This window comes from Daktulosphaira vitifoliae, unplaced genomic scaffold, assembly GCF_025091365.1.
Source record: "Daktulosphaira vitifoliae isolate Bord-2020 unplaced genomic scaffold, ASM2509136v1 Scaffold_1, whole genome shotgun sequence".
NCBI lineage: Eukaryota > Metazoa > Arthropoda > Insecta > Hemiptera > Phylloxeridae > Daktulosphaira > Daktulosphaira vitifoliae.
Genome location: NW_026099572.1, coordinates 53356873 through 53370132, shown reverse-complemented (window position 1 = coordinate 53370132; position 13260 = coordinate 53356873). Strand labels below are relative to the sequence as shown.

At 26.1% G+C, this 13260-nt stretch overlaps 1 protein-coding gene across 3 annotated transcripts in view; it reads left to right on the top strand.

The window, feature by feature from the left end:
• Window positions 1-7338, top strand: part of LOC126904930 (nuclear hormone receptor family member nhr-67) — a 13511-nt gene extending 6173 nt beyond the window's left edge. The window contains exons 2-9 of one of the 3 annotated variants that reach the window (XM_050684342.1): window positions 3413-3553; window positions 3631-3726; window positions 4215-4304; window positions 4415-4598; window positions 4679-4791; window positions 4867-5090; window positions 5171-5186; window positions 6896-7338. In XM_050684342.1, coding sequence (XP_050540299.1) covers window positions 3413-3553; window positions 3631-3726; window positions 4215-4304; window positions 4415-4598; window positions 4679-4791; window positions 4867-5090 — 848 coding nt within the window. In that variant the 3' untranslated portion in view covers window positions 5171-5186; window positions 6896-7338. The remainder of the gene's footprint in view (window positions 1-3412; window positions 3554-3630; window positions 3727-4214; window positions 4305-4414; window positions 4599-4678; window positions 4792-4866; window positions 5091-5170; window positions 5187-6895) is intronic. The other 2 variants (XM_050684338.1, XM_050684348.1) reach the window with 2 other exon arrangements.
• The last annotated feature ends 5922 nt before the right edge of the window (window positions 7339-13260 follow it).

Below are 13260 nucleotides of genomic sequence, written 5' to 3'. Positions count from 1 at the left end.
ATATATATATATATATATATATATATATATGTTAAATTGATTATTGAGTACTATGCTTCTTATCTTAAAGTAATTATCATGTTATGTTCAATTTAATAGAATAAACTGAAAATCACTAAAATCACTGACAACATTTCATGATGGGGGTAATTAAAAATAATATAAAAAGGCTTAGTTCTGCATGCACATCGCGGGCTAACAAGCCGGCGATCGGCTCTTCTCCACTTTTGAAGCTCTTAATTCAATATAGAATATAGAATTCTTTTGTCCAGTTTATTTTCTCAAACTAGCCGCGGCCCCGTGTTTTCGTCGGTACATATTAAAATTTTAAAGAATCTGGTATTTATAAAGAATCTAATCTTAAAAAAATTAATAGTTTCCATGTAATTAATAAGATCTATGTAGATATTATGCACAATATTTTTGAAGGGATGTGCCATTATAATATGTGTCACATACTCAAATATCTAACAGTTACAATTTAATTATTTACTCTTTCATTCGACATACTTTTTTTTTTAAATAAAACCATATATCTTTATATTTTATAAATATATTACACTAAAAATCATAAAACTTGTAATTGGGATATAAATAAAGAAATAGAAGATCATGTAGATTTTGGAATTATCCACCAATTTTTTAAAATTAAAGACTATTTACAGATTTGCATCGAAACGTTTTTTATGATAGTGATTTTACTCACAGTCAGATATCATTATACTTGACCCAATTAGGCCACGTCCCCACTGTGCTGAGTTTTTTATAATATAAATAAAATATACACTAAGATTGACTAGTAAATGATATAAAATACTCAGAAGTTTTTTGAATCTTTAATAATATTTATTTTCAATCAAAAATTATTTAATAAAATTTTGTTTATATCTAGTTTATATTAGCTAAAGCTCAGAATTTTGTTACTTTATTTAGGATGATTACAACCTTTTCAGTTTAAAATTAAAAGGTTCTAATGTAATTTTTAAAGTTTTCTTATATCAAAAAGCGACAGAAATGTGTAACTTTTAAGTTATTTGTAGAAACCATAAAAATGTTCAAAATTTAAGAAGCCATAAAAATATTCAAAATTTAAGAAGCCATAGAAATGATCAAAACTAAAGAAACCATAAAAATATTCAAAATTTAAGAAGCCATAGAAATTTAAAATATTTAGGAAGCCATAAAAATCGTCAACATTTTACGAAGCCATAGAAATGTACTATCTTTAAGAAACCATAGAAATGGACTATATTTAAGAAACCATAGAAATGCTCAAAATAAAAGAAGCCATAGAAATGGACTATATTTAAGAAACCATAGAAATGGACTATATTTAAGAAACCATAGAAATGGACTATATTTAAGAAACCATAGAAATGCTTAAAATTAAAGAAGCGATAGAAATGTACTTATTTAATAAACCATAGAAATTTAAAAAAATCATAGAAATATGTAATTTTAAAAATCAATAAAAACTCAAAAAAAATAATAGAAATACAGGAAAAGATCACTAAGAATTTCTATTGCATAGAAATAAATAGATTTTAGGAAATTAAATTAGTTAATATGCTTAGTGTACAGTATATAAATGAGTTATATATGACAAAATTATAGAAAAAATCAGAAAATTTACAAAAATAAATAGCACTTTAATTTTACACTAATAGCTATTTGTTATATGTTACAGTAAAAGACAGTTGCTTTTAAATAAAGGAAATTACTAGAATTTTGGTGAATGTTGACAATTTTTTAATAAATTATGTGAATGTTATACAATTTTCAGTGAATGTGTAGGTTACCATACACAATGCTATTTTGTGAATGTCGCAAGTTGTAAAAAGACGTTTTGAATATAGAAATGTTTTTATTTTATTAATTTATTGTTTTATTTATATTAAATCATTGAATTATTTGTTACAATAAGAAAAACTGTCATGACATTTTGAGTTAAAAAGCATTTTATTTTTTTTATAGTTGCATTTATTTAATGTACATTTTTGCTTACAATTTATATTTTAAATCCTTGACTACCTGTAATTGATGTTGCTGCTGATGCATTTATTGATGAAATGGAATGATATATGTATATATTTATATTGACTTTTAAAATTTTTCTAAAGCGGCCCCTACACGATCAATAATACTGAATCAATTAAATTGTGTCAATATTTTGTGCAATATTTATCTGTCCTAAACCTCTCAATATTATTGTCCAATATTTAATTGAAAAATATTCATTACCTATGTAACCTATCATCATAGGCGTATATTTAATGCATAGTGGCATTTACCATCAATTTATGTGATATTATAAATTGCCACTGTTTTAAAAATGTATCTAACCGATAACTTATAACCACTATTGCATAATCTTGTACAATATCACATGCTAACGTACAATAATATTGTGTATTATGCAATAAATTTCCAACCCCGTTTGATTTCTTCAATATATTGTACAATCCTTCAATATCTATACTAAAATTTCAATAATATTGCGCAATATCAATTATTGTTCAATGTTATTGATCGTGTTGGGGCCGCTTAAGTGATCTTGGTAGTTAAAAATAAATCTATAGTATTCTCTTCATAACATGACCAAACCATCTAAGTCTATTTTCTCTTATCCACGATTGACGTTACACCTATACTCTCTCTTATATGTTCGTGTTCCTTATCCCATTTTCTCTAGTCACTCAACTTATATATCTAAGCATTCTCATCTCTGCTACACTCATGCTTTGCTCTATTCTCTTGTCAATCGACCAACGCTTTAAATCATACATCATAGCTGGTCTCACTACCGTCTTATAGAACTTACCTTTTAGCCTTACTATTTCTTATCTCATAACACACCAGACGCTTCTCTCCACTTTAGCCACCTTCACTTAATGCTACCTCATAATGATAGCTACTGTTATTTTTATAATAAAGCTAACATTTTTTTCAATATTATTATTGATAAATATAGTTAAAATTAAATTTGTTTCTGTTATTAAATTTAATCGGATTTTTAATATTTTGTTATAAATTAAGGGCTTTAAAATATTGAATAAGTGATGGGCTTTTATTTTAAAATTTAACTATATCAATCAGTAGTTGAAGCATAAAATGGAATAATTTAGCTACTTAGTGAAACCTGGAAAAATTGTAATTTTTAAAAATAATTTTTCAGATGAAGTTTTGAGGTCTTCAGTTAAATAAAACTTTGTTGGATGTAAAAAAAATGTTTTCTTTTTACTAATATACAACCTTAATATACAATTTGATTTCTTAATAATAATACACCTAATATGAGATGGTGTCTATTTATTTATGGAAAAATATATATTAATTAAATTACATTATTATATAGTTATATATATGTAACATAGTAATTCAATTTTTAATTATGATTTATATTATTTAATAGGAAGAACTTTACCAATACCAGTTTTTTGTAGGGTATGTGGTGATAAGTCTTTTGGAAAGCACTATGGCGTGTATTGTTGTGACGGTTGCTCATGTTTTTTTAAGAGAAGCGTAAGGCGAAAAATAATATATTCGTGTATTGGTAAAATTTTTGATCCAGTTATTGATAAAAATAAAAAAAATTTGCCTGTAAAAAACGTTAATTAGTATTTTTTTTAGCTGGTTCTGGCACATGTACTGTGGATAAGGCTAGACGAAATTGGTGTCCTTTCTGTAGACTTCAGAAGTGTCTTCGAGTTAATATGAACGTTGCAGGTAAATTAAGTGCTTAACAAATAAAATGAGTTTTATATCAATATTTACAGGTGTAATAATTAAGCTGAACTAATAAACGTAGTCGCGTTTGTTCCCAGTAAAAATTTGCACTTTTCCCGGGACATTTTTCAAATTTGATGGCCCTGATAACAAAATTTTCAGCAGATTTATTTAAAGTCATTTCATTTATTGCATAGTTTTAATGAGTTATGAATAATAAAAAAAGTAATTTACACTTAAAATACACTATTGTTCTTTTAAAATGTCGCGTATTAGGTTTGTAAGACTTTGACATGAATTTGTGACTTTTAAACATTAAAAGTTGAGACTTAATCTTAAATTCATATTATTTGCTAAGAGTCAGATATTGGTATAAAAAGTAAAAAAAATATTGTATTCATCTTGAATAGGATTAAAAAAAATGTTTAGACACACATAAATTAGTAAAAAAAATATATTAATTATTTGTAACGATTCGTTTGTTCCAGCTGTTCAAGAAGAAAGGGGACCAAGAAAAATCAAAACGCAAAAACATCTCGAAAATGAAAATATAATTTCCAAGAACTGGAACACTCGAAGTAATAGCTCTTATAAATACTAAACAGTTTTTATTAAAATTTAGATGAATTACATCAATAATTTATAAATATAAATCAATTAAAATTTTATTAAAAATTCAATCATATAGATGACCACATTTTCGAAATTGGTGCACAAATATTTTTGACTAGCCTTCGACAATGTAGAATGACTGAGCCATTGATAGTTCTGCCAATGAATGAACAGAATAAAATTCTCAATAAAACTTGGCATCAAATATTTGTATTAATGGCTGCATTTTGGCCATCAAATTTAATCAACATAATAAACTGGTATGTTGATTAGTTTATTATAATAAAATTGTTTATTTTTTAGTGAAAATTTTTTTTTGTACTTTCATTTTATCATTTAGTTCTGGTTTGAGCGAAGAAAACCTTTTAGCGACATTAATAACCAATCATCGTGCAATGAAACTTGATTCTGTCGAGTATAATTTAATACTGACATTAATTTTATGTCGACCAGGTAATTTAATTCGAGTTATAAAAAAAAATGTATTTATATAATGTTAATTATTTTATTAATCAACATTTTTTACAGATCTATGCAACCAAGAATTCAAAAACGAACTCGCTACTCTGGATATCAATGCAAAATGCGCTTTAATGAAGCACGTGTCAATGAAATCACTTACGAGATACTACGGAATAATAACTTGTATTCTTTCTGTTACTGAAAACGTATCTAAATGTATAAAAAATGTATTTTTTGATCCATCAATTAGAGATGTCCCTATCAACCATCTCATCTCTGTTATTACTTAGGTAAATAATAAAACATTTTAATTTAATTATAATATACTTTATAATGTGTATTACAAAAATCTTTTTCGTGTACAATTTAGAATATTAAATATTTAAGTGAGTATTATCGTTACACTTGATAACGTAAATCTAAGATAATTCGTATTTAAGAATAAAATGATTACATGCGCTCATTTAGATCTATAGGATTATTTCTTGACATAAACTATATCGAAGCACCTGTCTTAGATGTCCAATTAATTAGCTGGTCCATATAGACACAGGCTACAATGATAGCCAGTTCTGTACTAATGGTGGAAAACTAGTGTTGGCCTCGTATTGACACACTGTGGGTGTCGTAGGAAATTTCAGTAAATTTTTCTTTAGTAGTAGGGCAGTATTTCTAGTAATTGTGTCAACTTTGTCGAAGTACTAGCATACTAGAGGCCCTGTAAAAATTGTGAGCAATGGTCAGTCGGTGGCATTCATAATTGTGTCAAGTATATAAATGGGTGCCTGTTACGGGAGTACACGCTTCTTCGTAAAAAATTTACAATTTTCAAAAAAAAACGGTAGCACAGTGGGGTCGAGGTACAGTGTGAACTAGGCATAGATGAGACAAGTATAGATGATATCTGACAGTGATTAAAATCACTATCATAAGAAACGCTACGATGCAAATCTGTGGATAGTGTTTAATTTAGAGAAATTGGTGGATTATTCCAAAAGCAACATCAACTCTTTTTTCTTTAATTATATCCTGATTAGTAGTTCTTTGATTTTAAAATGTAATATATGAATAAATATNTAGTTCTTTGATTTTAAAATATAATATATGAATAAATACTAATTATAGTTTTTAAATTTAGTATGAAATTGTGAGGCCAGCTATGATGTATAGTTCATAGTGTTGGGCGGTTGATAAGAAAGTAGAGCAGAGAATTAGTGTAGCAGAGATGAGAATGTTTAGTTGGATGAGTGGAGTGACTAGAGAAGATAGGATAAGGAACGAGCATATAGGAGGAAGTATAGGTGTTGCGTCAATCANGGATAAGGAACGAGCATATAGGAGGAAGTATAGGTGTTACGTCAATCATGGATAAGATGACAGAAAATAGACTTAGATTGTTTAGTCATGTTATAAGGAGAGAAGAATGGGAAGCTGTAAGAACAGTTATAGAAATGAATTTTGAAGCAACGAGAGGTAGAGGAAGATTTTTTTTAAAGTTAGATTTGTTTATAGTTATAAACAAATGTAACTTTAAATAACGTAAACCCTTAAATAATAGCCATGTAAATGATTTTTTATTCTATTTTTGAATTTATTGTTATAATATGTCTTATGTTTTGGATCTTACATTTCTCAATAAAAACGTATAATTATTTATTATTAAAAATCTGATTAAATAACGATAAAGCAATGGATCAATTACTAAAATGAATGTTCAAACTTTAATTAATTATCACTGATTAGTTTGTACTTTTAGTCATGAAATGACCACAACCTTCATTGCCTCAGTGTTTTGCAGGGATTACCAGTCAGTCTATTTAGATCACATTTATTAAAAGGAAATTTATTATTTCTTTTTATATCTACTTGTCTTTACTGTCCTAAACCCTTGAACTCTACAACACACAGAGAACCTAGATGCTTACCAATTGACCAAAATTCCAAACACCACTTCTTTGTCAACATACCTCCACATACTTTATTTTTCTATTTTGATTATTATATTATAATAATTCAAAAAAATCTATCGATACATATAAGATAAATCTAAAACATTCCAATACTAAATAAGTTATTTTTTTGTATGTTAATTTAGATGTATTTTAAATTTCAATGACATAGATCTTGGTGTATCAACTAATAAAAAAAAATTTTGATCCAGTTATCTTGAAGTTATTAGCATATTAAAATATAGACTGATGGTCTGAAATCGGAAAGTTGTGGAATCTTTCTAGTGAATGGGACACACCACATGGCATGTCTATAAAAGTTCATTTTAAGATACTCATTTGCTTTTACTTCTTTACCAGTATAAAGTAATAAAACGGTTGCACAGTGAGGTTGCAGCACAGTATGGACGTGGCATAGTTGGGACAAGTATAGATGATATCTGACAGTGATTAAAATCACTATCATAAGAAACGCTTCGATGCAAATCTGTAGATAGTGTTTCATTTAGAGAAATTGGTGGATTATTCCAAAAGCAACTCGTATTTCCTTAATTATATCATGATTAGTAGTTCTTTGATTTTAAAATATAATATAAGAATAAATATATATTTGTCATATATTTAATATATTTATTTTTTATTTTATTTTGATTATATTTCTTTACTTATTACGTCTATACATATTTAAAGGTCTTGATGCAATACTTTATAAAACAATTTATTTTTTCTTATGAATAAATACACTAGACTACATTTCAACAGAATCAAAAATAAACTTTTCTAAAATAACTTTTCGCGCTGTTTTCAAATCCGCACTTAGACTTTTTCTATCAATTCTAATTGTTGATATTATTACTAATTACATATTAATTAAAACAAACAAAAATTTGTTTTCAAATTAATACTGATTTTGATGTAATATTTTAAAAATAATCAATGCAAAATTTCATTTCTATTCTATTTTTTTGATCCTTTAAAATTTATAAAAAAGTTTTGATGAGTTTTATAAAAGTTTATAGAAAAAAAATTTTGTTTGAAATTGATATCTAACAATTCAATATTATAATTTAAACGTAGTTGTATATTTCTTTATTTTTAATGCGTATAAAAATTTAAAGGGTTTGATACAATACTTTTCAAAAAAAAATGTTTGTTTCTTATAACCATAGTTGTAAAAAATACTTTTAAAAAGTATTTTAAATAATATTCAAATATTTAAAAAAAAATGTATTTAAAATACTATTTGAATACTTTTCATACAAAAGTATTTGAGTAATACTCAATTACTTTACAAAAGTATTTCAAATACTAAGAATACAATTAAAAAATAATAATAATGTTTTTATTTTAACTAAGAGCAAAAGGTTCCACCTAAATAAATAATTACCAAGAGGATAATTGGAGTCAAATATGGAGTACTCTTAAATTAAGAGAACTCATTCATTATTTTCGATATTTTTTGTTAGAGGTAAATAAAATTAATTATTGGAGACTAATCAGTGAAAAAAACCCAGCACGGGGGGTCGCGGCACAGTCGTGACGTGACATAGTTGGATCAAGTATAATCCGGANCGTGACGTGACATAGTTGGATCAAGTATAATCCGGAACACTTTCGAAAGTTAAGTTGAAAAAATTGATTTTTTGTAAAAAGAGTTGTCATTTTAAATTCCCTTCTGTGGGCAGGTAAAAAGTCAGATTTATAAAAAATATATACCAAATGATAGGTAATGACATCATTCATCTATAAAAAGAAAAATTATATTGATATGTTTATTTTTAAAAAAGTTACGGCAGTTTTTAGTAAAAAAATTGAAAAAATTTCGAAAATTAGCCATTTTTAAATTTGTAATTTTTTTGGAGGTTTCCCCCATTTACGGGGAACGAGGGAAATTTTTTCAATTTTTAAGGGTAATGTCTTCGACTAGATACGATTTTTGATCTTTTGGCGTATCATTGAAAGAAATCGGTTCGGTGAGAGCTGAGAAAAAGTAGTAACAGACACAAAAAAAAAAAACACATCTTAGTAAAACCAATACCTTCTCAGCTTCGCATCAAAAAAAAAATAAATATTAGTACACGTGTAAAAACCTGTAAAGTATGTCTTATTGACAATAGAGTAAATCATTTGAACCTGCAATAGGCTATTGTAGGTTCAACTGATGTATTAAAAATAGATGTATACATAATAGCATTTAGATAAGCGCAATAATTGTGTTATACTATAATGTAACATATAAAATAACAGAGAATTATTCTCAATTTTCATTTTGTCTGGGTTTAATTTGCTTGCTGTGTTACGGTTAGCAAATTAAAAAAAAAAAAAGTATTAAGTAAAAAGTATATAAAATAGTACTGAATATTAAACAGTATTAAATACTAAATAATTGTATTTAAAATACTACTCAGATACATTTTATTAAATGTATTGAAAAATACTATTCAATACCAATGAAACAGGCACGTAGCCAGAAAATGTTTATTGGGGGGGGGCAACAATTTTGGGCCCTTGTATCAATTTCCATAATTTGTTTCCCATGAAAAGCTTGTGGGGGCGGGCTCCCTCCACTCCTCCTTAGACAGTATCCCATTCTATGAATCTTACAAGTTCAAAATTTGTGTTTATTTTTAAAAAATTGGTGGATTAATCCAAAAGTTACATGATCTGCTATTTCCTTATTAATATCCTGATTAAGATAAAAAATGAAAAAGGGATTATTAAAAAATAATATTTTTCATAATAAAATTGTGCTTATCCATACATTTTTCAAAAAGTCTCAAAAACCGTACGTCTCATTCGTCACTTAATAAAAATGGAAATTTAGCTAGTTCAAATTTTAAAGTTATTTTTCTCGACTTCAAAGAAACAAAAGTCGCGCCATAGTGGGGATGTTGCCTAGTTAGGTCCATTATAGATTTAATCTGACAGTGATTAAAATCCCTATCATAAGAAACGCTTCGATGCAAATCTTTAGATAGTGTTTAATTCTAAAAAATTGATGAACAAAAGCAACATCAACTTCTATTTCCTTAATTATACCCAGATTAGTTTTTCTTTTAATTATATATTATATAATTTTTAAAATTAATTGTATTCAAATTATTATTGATTTTGATTTTAGGTTAAAAGTAATCATTTTGAACGTACTTTTTTTTGTCTTTTAAAGTGAAAGTTTTAATAGAACAATATTCATGAAAGTCAGTATATTCCCCTAATAAGATTTATTAAATTAAAATAAAATACAAAACCCAGAATTGTATTACAAAAATAGCATATTTTTGAATATGGTACCCTTTTGTGCATAGAAGATAGGTTGTCGGGACAAATTTTTTTTTTTAATTTTATAGTCCATGACATAAGCTTTAATTTGACATATGTTTAAAGGACGCAGTATTTCTGGTACATTTCCAAAAGTTAAGTTAAAAAAATTAGTTTTTGTAAAAAAGTTGCTATTTTAAATCCCCCCTGTAAGCAAAATAAATGTTAGATTTTCAAAAAAATGATATCAAATGAAAGGGAAATATCTAAGAATTTAGTATAAAAAAAAATTATGTTGATTTATTTATTTTTGAAAAAGTTATGGAAGTTTTAAGAAAAAAAAGACAAAATTTACCGATATTTAAATTTGTAATTTTTTTGGATATTTCCCCCATTTGCGGGGAACGAGGAAATTTTTTTCAATTTTTAAGGGTAATATCTTCAACTAGATACGATTTGTGATCTTTTGACGTATTTTTGAAAGAAATCGGTCCAGTAAGAGCTGAAAAAAAGTGGCAACAGACATAAAAAAAAAAAAAAACACATTATGGTAAAATTAATACCTTCTCAGCTTCGCATCGAAGCTAATAAGTTATAAACATTTTTTAAATAAATATAAATTATAAACAATGTAAAATTTATTTTATTTAAAATTAAAAACAATTCCTGCCTTTTTTTAGTCATATTTTTATTACTTTTATTTAGAGCACGCAAATAACAAATGAACAAAAACAAATAAATTACCTATTGTAACTACTAAATTATAAAAAAAGAAACAAATTAAAGATAAGATTTATCAAAAAAATTTTCATAGAGTATACTCTATCGAATTTTGTAATCAACTAGATTCTAATCAATGCAGATACTTCTTAGTTTGTTATCATTTGTTGGACCAGAGTTAAAATAAATTTACCTACAACCACGTTTGGAGTAATTGCTATTCTATTTATTATTACGTCTAGAACGTTATCTTTTTCAAATAACGTTTTCTATGATTATAAAAATGAAAATACAGCCATAATAATTGTTGGTGAGCGGGATTATTAACCGTTAAAAAATCGAACGCTCAATTAACCTTTTTTTTTTTAATTTGTTTGATTAATGTAATAAATATTAAATTTAATATGAATAAATAAAATGTACAAAATATTTGTTCCTTAATTTTATTTATAATTAAAACTTACATGAAAATATTTAAATACAAATGTAACCTTGATTAATATTGGAGCGCGTCGCTGATGGTTCAGCGGTGGAACGTACACTGATTAGACTTAATACTAAAAGACACATTGCTGACCAGCCAAACAAAGATAAAAGACCATACTATAGTGTGACTCGCGCTAACAATAATAACTGTATTACTTAATAGTAATCACAAATTAATAATAATTTCAATGTATATAAGGCCTAGCCGTTTTTTATAATTCGTAAAAATAATTGAATTTTATATTTGGGGGGGCCGGCCATGGGCCACATTAAATCTAAGAGGGGCCAGGCCCACCCTTGTCTACGTGCCTGCAATGAAAGTATTTGAATACTTTTATTCAAATACATTTACTCAAATACTTTACGCCTTTGCTTATAACCAAATACACTGGATTACAAGGAACTTCCATTAGAAACAAAAATATAATTTTCTAAATTAACTTTTCGTGCTCTTTTCGAATCTGCAATTTGACTTTATCTATCACAAATTTTATATGTATACCACAAATTGTATTGTTAAGATTAATATGCAGTCAGGAAATGTTATAATTACTATTTACAGTAAATCTACTAAAAAAGCTCAATATTTTTTTGCACTTTTATTATAATAAATCACTTAAATAGAAATCATAGTAATCATTTCTAAGTGACTTTTGGTGTTAACAAAATATTCTACAATTGAAATAAATAGAACTAAAATTAATTTTAATGATTTACTAAAAACACCAAACAAAAGATTGTTAAAAAAATCTACTCAATTGAGCATATTATAAAATTGTAGTATTATTGTAAAAATCTATTGTTAAATTCAGGTAAAATTAAAAATATTTTTTTTTGAAATGATTTATATAGCAACATGTTAAAAAAAAAAAGTGAAACATTAATGCCTGGTAGTAACAAACACAAATAGAGTAAACATTTTTTATTAAAAATAATAAATTACAAAGTAAAATTATTTAATTTTGTAGTCGAAAACTATTTACATATCAAACCTAATTCGATAGTAAATACTTTTAATATATATGTGAGAGCTGAGAAAATAAAAGCCCCCCCAAAAAAAAAAACACATAGTAAAATAATTTTAATATAAATAAGAAATTTCTTCTAACTAGGTGATGGAGTCTTTGATATTCAATGAAGTTATTGAATCTAAATGATATAAATTTCATATGAGTTGAACATTTTTTTCTAATTCAAAAAGAATTTAGAAAAAATGCAAAAAATCATAGCCACAGGCAGGTTGAAAAACTCGTACTCTTAGCGTGTAATTTACTCAAGTGTTATTGTTTGTCGTATTCGTCGACTAAAAAAATGGCAATTTAAGCTAGTTCTAATTTCAGTTATTTTTCTCGACTTAAAAGAAGCAAAAATATTTAAATAAGTTTAACTTTTTATGCTTTATCACTTATATAATATTATTTATATAATATTTATGCAAATCATTGTACTCCCTTATAAGATATTTTAAAATAAAATAAAATACAAAACACAGAATTTTAACACAAATACAGCATTTTTTGAATACGGTGACTATTTTTACCATGAAGACAAGTCCGGAGGTCCAATTATTTTTTTCAAAATAAAGTATATTACATAAGCTTTAATTTAAGGTGTATATAAAAGTGTCAGTATTTCCGGAACATTTTCAAAAGTTAATTTTTTGTGAAAAAGTTGTCATTTTAAATCTCCCCTGTAGGCAGGTAAAGGGTCAGATTTATAAAAAAAATATACCAATTGAAAAGTAAAGATATCATGCATCTATAAAAAAAAAATTATTTTGATTTGGTTATTTTTAAAAAGTATGGCAGTTTTAAATAAAAAAAAAATTAAAAAACGTTGAAAATTACCGATTTTTACAATTCTAATTTTTTGGGGGATTTCCCCTATTTACGGGAATATAAAAATAAAATAACAAATTCATTTCAATTAGTTTTTGAGGTCTTTTTGGGTAATCAGCACTCATAGTATTGTATACTTTTCAGTCAGATGATAAGCGGAGTGTTTACATCATATGATTTACACCTTAATGAATCCATCATGCTAGCAA